At 29.1% G+C, this 7,746-nt stretch overlaps 1 protein-coding gene across 2 annotated transcripts in view; it reads right to left on the bottom strand.

The window, feature by feature from the left end:
* The window catches only part of LOC136079645 (facilitated trehalose transporter Tret1-like), a 63,012-nt gene extending 59,071 nt beyond the window's left edge, over window positions 1-3,941 (bottom strand). Inside the window, exon 1 of one of the 2 annotated variants that reach the window (XM_065795763.1) lies at window positions 3,815-3,941. Coding sequence is in view for 1 of the 2 variants with exons in the window: in XM_065795762.1 (XP_065651834.1) it covers window positions 3,475-3,487 (13 nt within the window). In the remaining variant the exon portion in view is untranslated. Of the gene's footprint in view, window positions 1-3,474; window positions 3,643-3,814 lie in introns of those variants that run through there. The other variant, XM_065795762.1, reaches the window with a different exon arrangement.
* Window positions 3,942-7,746: the final 3,805 nt, after the last annotated feature.

Below are 7,746 nucleotides of genomic sequence, written 5' to 3'. Positions count from 1 at the left end.
AAATATATATATATGCGGTAGTGGTGTAGTGGTAAGAGCGCTCGCTTCATAAGCGAGAGGTTCGGAGTTCGACTCCCACCACGTCCCTGGAAGTACCGCGCTCAACTTAGTTTGTCCGCGCAGCGGCCTTGCTCGGAAAGGTTCGTGTTTCGGAGTTAAAGAGTTGAGAGAGGGTTGTACCACGAATAACAACCGAAAAATTTTTTAACAAATATGAGTAAATGTTCCAGGTAACGAAAAACTATTCAAACGAAGATGAGTAAAATATATTTATTAGATAAATTTTGACAAATATTTAAAAAATTTTTCTCTAACACAGAAGGCCTTTCATATAAAATCTTCAGCTGTGTATGAGGTTTACAAAATTATAAAAAGCTCTTTATATTGAACTTCCTATAAAAAGTTTAGAAAGGAAGTAATTAGGATTTATATAAAAAACTATAATTAACAAAAATATAGCATAACTTGATTCTTGTTGGTAAGGAAATTTTAAAGGTAATGTGAAAATAATTACTTCCTGTTTATATGTTCATTGTATCATGTCCCTGTTTATGTAGGTGAGCTTCATAAATAAGAAGTAAATTCTCATTTGAGAATTTTAGCATTGCAAATAATTTTAAAAAAAGTTCCTTTTTATGGCAATTGAAAACATGCTGATCAAATTTATCTGAATCAATACCTGTTCTGCATGTGTAGATGTGTAGATTAGTACTTAACATTAGGTTTTTCTTTTTACCAATGTATTTTTTTTTTCCATCACATCCATTACATGATAGAAAATAAATAATATTTTTTGAATTACATGATATTGAAGTTTTAATGTACCATACTTTACCAGATGATGTGGTAAAATGGTTAACAAACTGAAGATACATAGTACATAACTTCCAACGTTTTGATACGCATTTTAAAACCTTGCATTCATCATTAATAAAAACTGGTTTCTTATTAAAACTTAATGTACTTATGTGTCTTAAAATATTTTTTGGTTGGCGTTGTGACAATACAAGTGTTTTCGAAAAGTGTAATAGAAGTATTTTCAAAAACTAATTTTAATTTATTGTCTAAAACAGATAGTTTCAAAATACCATGTAGAGTAGTTAACAAGTTTTCAAAATTAATATTTGCAAAATTTGTTGTTACAAAAGGTATAATTTTGTTCTTTTCTCTTTTTTGAGGTGCTGTTCCCTGTAGTCGAGCTTTAAAAATTCCATTATTAATGATTTTTACTGAGTAATTGCATCGAACTAAAAATTGTTTTAGTTGTTGAAGCCTGATTTCCATTTTTGTTGGATTAGATACAAAACAAATGATCCGTTTAGCTAATGTAAAGGTATATTTTCCTTTGCGTATTTAGGGTGATGGCTATTGTAATTTAGATAGTTGTTATCATGTAGAATAACTGTTATGTCTAAAAAGTTTAAAAATTTGTTTCTGCTGATAAAGGAGGCTGTTTAGTTCTAATGGATGCAGATTATTATAGAGATAAACTTGTGTACCAAGACCATTTATTAACTGAAACATATGAAAAAGTTGATAGTAACACAGATGAAATATGTTTTAAGAAACTTAAAAATCTTTAAAAAAGTTTTATTTTTATTTAAGATAGGTTGTATTGCTTTAACTAAGTAGTTAGATATTCCATAATTAGGTGTGCCGATAGCTGATATAACTATTCTCATAGGGTAAGCTTTTTCAGGCTTGTGAGCCTTAATTAGACCATACATACGAGGTGGGATTGGATCACTTGGATATATACTGTCATATTCTGTTTTTGAAAACCTTTGTTTTTTATTAAGTTGTGAGAGATAGGTTATAATTTTTATAGCAAACTAGAAGTAGGATCTTCAGTTAAAATCTTTGTTTGACCAATTTGATCGCGAATTCTTTCTAAAGCTTTTTCGTGTTCAATTCTCACAAACCCATTACCCTTATCAAACAGATATATATTGACAAGTTTGTTTTCCTTAATTTCCTTTAGAGCTTTTCTTTGTTCTCTTGTTAAGTTTTGGCTAATTTTTTTACCCATTTTAAGTTCTTTTAAAACATTTTTTCTCAAATCTTGCGAATTTTCAATTTTGTTGTTATATTCTTGCTTTAAAGCAAACGACTCTGTTGTGGCGATAATATCCACATAAGGGATATGTTTTAAAGAACTTAAAATCCAATCTAAGATACGTCGATGATAGCCATGCTAAATTTTCAAACATCCAAGAAGCAGAGAAATTCAAAATAATCTTAAATAAACAACACCCTGCAATACAATACACAATTGAGACAGAAAACCATAACAAAACTCTGAATTTCCTAGATATAACAATAATAAATAACAGTAAAGGTTAGTATGAGTTTAAGTCTACAGAAAAGAAGCCATTACAAGTATTGAAATAAAACCGCACTCAAATCATGACCCCAAAGTTTTATGCGCAATATTCAAAGGTTATGTTCACAGGGCATACTCCATATGCAGTGTTACACATTTAAAAAACGAGATAAACTTTCTTATTCGAGTTTTTATTGAAAATGGGTACACCGAAAACCAACTAAAAAGTATTGCAAATCAAATTAGGAAAAAACGGTCCGTAAAGTTAACCAAAGTTAAGGAAAATATTAAGAAAAGTCGGATATAGAGTAGTTTTTTAAATCAAATCCTAATTTAAGAACATTACTAACATGTAAAAACAAATCCAGATTGACCCAAAATTGCCAACTTGGAACATATTTAGTTAAATGCAATTGCTCAAATAAATATGTAGGAGAAACAAAATTACAAATTAGAACAAGAACTCAACAACACCAAAAAAGTTTAAACAATGGCAAACATTATCAATCAGCAATTACCACACATAGCAAGTTTTGCTCTGAAAAAAAAAATTGGGAGATAACTAAAACTCTTAAAGTTGAAATAAAAAAATTCGACCGTAAAGTACGTGAAGCACTCGAAATTCAGAGGCACCAATGTTTCCCATCGAATGGTGGAATAAATCTTGATAATGGGCAATTTGTCAAAACAAAATTTTGGACTCTGTTTTTTATATTCTTACGTAAAGAAAAAAGAAGCCAATCAACTGCTGACGCCAGTTAAAAAATTTATTAAACTGTTTTTTTGACGTTCAAAAAATTTTGTAATATTTTACGAGCTGATGTTGCTGGTGTCCATAACCCAGTGAAAATTTCTCAAAATAAATTATTATTTGTATTAAGAGAATTCTTATTTTTTGATGTTTTCTTATTAATATAACATCTTATACACGATGTCTACACTCAAATCATATATATATATATATATATATATATATATATATATATATATATATATATATATATATATATATATATATATATATATATATATATATATATATATATATATATATATATATATATATAAAAAATAATATAAATAGTGTTGTCTTTTTAATTTTATCTTCATTCATTTTATCTTTATAACAATTTAAATAAATAATATCTTACATATGTCTGGCATTCCAAAATATACCAAAATATACCAAACTTGCAAATTAAATTTACTTAGTTAAGTAATTTTTTGATGTACTTAATAAGTTTCCTAAGCAGTTTTAAAAAAGTAGTATAAAGATTTAAACCCATATTTGTTTTCACAGTAAACACACAAGAGAAACTAACTTAGCTTGTTTGCTTTTGGTCACGTTACCAAAACTAATAGCAAAATATATACGCGTTTATAAAATATTTAATATAATAGAAAGTATTGAAATAATAAAATTATAAAAATTAAAGGAACTACTCAAAAATTTTTTCATGCTTTGAAAAACAAATTATTTAAATCAATTACCAATCCTGATGCTTATAAGGTTGCAGGGATATCTTCTATACAATTTAACTAGAAATGGGACTGAAAAAATAAACAGAAACAAAAGTAGATTTGAGTTGCATTACACAATCTGATTAGAAATTAAACTGAAAACAATGTATCTATTTATCAGTTGTTATTGATATCATAGACCAATAACAACTGATATAGTTGGACAGCGCATCTGTAATGTCAAAATTTAAGCTAAAAAATATTTTTCGGCGGTTATATTGGAAGAACCATAAGTATTGTTGCCCTCAAAAAAATTTTTTTTTGATTTTAACTCAAAACAAAATTTTTTAAAAATCTAGAAAAAAAGTTTAAAAAAATGGATTATTAGGAACTGAAAACGAATCAAAAAAAAGCGACATCAACAAAATAGTAAAAATCTGTTTAAAATGTCAAGCAAATTCTAACGTATTTTTTATATCATTTCTCTAGATTCTTATACCATTATTATATAAAGTATAATGACAAAGTACACGTTGGAAATACAATACTGCCGAAAGGAAGTTAGTAGGTTATATAATTGTCACTAGGATGGAAAATTTCTTGCGAATTTTAAATGCGGAGATGAGTAACTTTATGAAAAATTTCCGGAAACTTTGGAAGTTTTCAAAAAAAGATGAGTTATTTTATAATTAACAGGTAAAGTTTTATACCTTATTTAGGCAGTTGATAAAGACAATTTTATAGTAAAATATTGCGAAGTAGATTATAAAAATTTTAAAAAACCCCCTATAAAAAACTTTTCTTTTGGTATTTTGTTGAGTTTTTTTATTATAATTTTAAGTAGCAACTATGATAATTTGTTTTGAAAATTTAGAAAACTGTTTAATCCCTTTATTTGCTAATCACATTGATGTTTTTGCCGTAACAAGCTTTGTTTAAGGCTTAAAACAATGTGTACCCCCATCCCTAATAGAGATGGGGCATTTTTTAATATCTATTAAATAGGCCTACAAATTACTGAAAATTCTAAATTTATATATAAAATACTTGATTGAATATTTACAGTATTTTACAATTTTTTCTTAATTAAAAGACAAAAAAAGAAATTTTTTTTGCTAAATTTGAACTGTTTACAATTATATTTAGCAATAAAAATAAAAAACTAATTATTCCGAGGTCATAAATACCACCACTATGTTTAGATAAGTGCTTTTAAGACTTGAGTTTCACTAGCTACAACCTTGCAAAGGCACTTTTGACTTTATAAATCAATAAATTAAAAAATGAGGAAGAAGGAAACCGTAAATAGCACAAACAGGTTTGTTTAAAATACCAAATAGATCCTTAAAAACTAAAATTCACCCGACAGGATAGTGCCAAGGAACCAACTAGCCGACTAAATTTGTCAAAAAACCGACTGTTACTTGAAAATCACCTTCTGTATGGGGAGGGTAGTAGAACGTCCTCTTCCCCACACACCCTCCCTCTAAAATCATCTTTGTATGCAATCTTTACACATAAAAAATCTTTGTTTCTTTAAAACACTCTATAAAAATAATACACGATAAAACTTACTAATCTATAAAAGATTATATTTTTTGTATATTATGAATATATTAACAGCTATGGCGCAGTGGTAGCTGTTGCGCTAATCAAATTGTCAAAAACGTATATCGTTTGGATTCGCTAATTGTATAAAACCATTAATGTCCCCCTTGGGAATTTGTATAAATAGTGTGTTTATCAAAGCCTCGCCCTCTTGGAGTAACCTATCAAACAACAACGGACTTGAGCAACTCTTTTACTTCTAACTATGATCTACGATCTCTTCTTTGTGTTTATCGCATATTTGTATAATAATATTATTACAATATATTAATAAATTGAATTCGTTTTACAATAGTAGCGCACTTGCATAAGAAACAAAGGATCAGTGGTTCAAACCTCACCTCTGGACAATGTTTGCTGCGTTGGTTAGGAAGAAGGCGTGAACTTCCAATTAAATGCTCATCCGCGGTGCTCTGTGATAATATCGTTAGGACAGCAAAATAAAATTAAAAAAAAAAATTTTACATCGTAATTTACAAAAGTAATGTAAGTAAAAGTAACTTACAACAACTTGAGCGTTTTATTGTTTTTTTAAAAAAATGCTTACCTTTATGAAAAACTAAATTTAAAAAGGTAGAAACAAGAAAAACTGCAAACATATAAGCTCATCTTGTTGCTTATTTCAATTTCAAAAGTGTAAAATGTAAAGCACATGCTTGTTGATATATGGCTTTTAAACTGAAAAAAATATTGGTTATAGTAATCTATAAATGATAAAAAATTTTTACCCTTTAATGATGATGGTAAATAATAAAAATTTTTGTTAATGAGTATCAAACGTTTCAAATTAATTGAGCGCTCTCTTTGACTTCCAAGTAGTAGTAGTAGTAGTAGTAGTAGTAGTAGTAGTAGTAGTAGTAGTAGTAGTAGTAGTAGTAGTAGTAGTAGTAGTAGTAGTAGTAGTAGTAGTAGTAGTAGTAGTAGTAGTAGTAGTAGTAGTAGTAGTAGTAGTAGTAGTAGTAGTAGTAGTAGTAGTAGTAGTAGTAGTAGTAGTAGTAGTAGTAGTAGTAGTAGTAGTAGTAGATGCTGTAGCTGCCCGAAGACGACGAGTGTGTGTATTAATAACACACTTAGACAGCCGTGTCAGTATTAATTTTATTTAAAAGGAGCCAATTGTCTAATTGTGCTTTAAAACTGTTTACTGATTTTGCATTAACTACATCTTTAGGTAGTTTGTTCCATGGTTTTGTTATTTTGTTAGTAAAGAATGAGTGTCTTAAGTTGCACTTTGTTTTTTCGCGTTCAAACTTGACACCGTTTCCTCTAGATAATTGAAAATCATTAGGCTTGAAACCGTTTAAAAAGTCCACATTTTCAATCTTATTTAATAACTTATAAGTCTGGATCAAATCTCCACGAAGTCTGCGTTCACATAATGGGCTGAAACCAAGAATCTCCAGTCTTTCCTCGTATTTCATTTTTGCCAGAGTCGGATTGAGTCTCGTAGCCCTGTGTTGAACTTTCTCGAGCAGTTCTATTTCTCCTTTAAGCTGAGGGGACCACACTGGAACCGCGAAGTCAATTATTGGGCGAACAAACGTCACGTATAAGACTTTAAGAGTCTGCACATCCAGTTTCACAAATGTGTTTTTAATCATTCCCAGCCTTTTATTTGCCTTCGAGCTGCAAGATATAATTTGCTGTCTCCATTTCATGTTTGCTGAGAATAATACGCCTAGATCTTTTTGAATAGTAGTTTGTCCTCGGACAACATTATCCATAGAATAATCGTGTTTTGGATTGTTACTTTCATAATGTATTATTTCGCATTTTTCTTTATTGAATTTCACTAACCATTCTTTAGACCAGTCCCAAGCACTGTTTATAACTCGTTGAAGACTGTTTATTTTCTCTATTGAGTTCACATCGATCATTATTTTGGTGTCATCTGCATAGAGCTTGGCTACATTTTGTATTCTATCCGGCAGGTCATTTATGAACAAAACAAACAATATCGGGCCAATTACCGATCCCTGCGGAACTCGTAATTAACATATAAATCAATTTATAAATAAAGTTCTTCACCAGTAGTCTGGTAAGACTGCATATTATATTTGTATGCGAAAGTACTTCACCAGTAGTTTCGTACAACTGTATATAAACTCTGTATTTGAGTATGCTTCAAGGTCAAGGGTATATTTTACGAGAAACACATTTGTAGATCTTTTCGATTTACAACACATACATTTTTTTTCCATTTCTTTAAATTAACAACATATAAAATCTCGATCACCAAAATAGCCATTTTACAGAAATATTTTATAATTCAAATATTCATATATAAATATTGACATTGTATAGAGCTTGTAAAGACTTAAAAAATGAGGGGTCATTCGGCCTTTGAACTTAAGCAG

Source organism: Hydra vulgaris, chromosome 04, assembly GCF_038396675.1.
Source record: "Hydra vulgaris chromosome 04, alternate assembly HydraT2T_AEP".
NCBI lineage: Eukaryota > Metazoa > Cnidaria > Hydrozoa > Anthoathecata > Hydridae > Hydra > Hydra vulgaris.
Note: the sequence above shows the minus strand (reverse complement) of the source record. Positions and strands in the feature narration are given on the sequence as shown.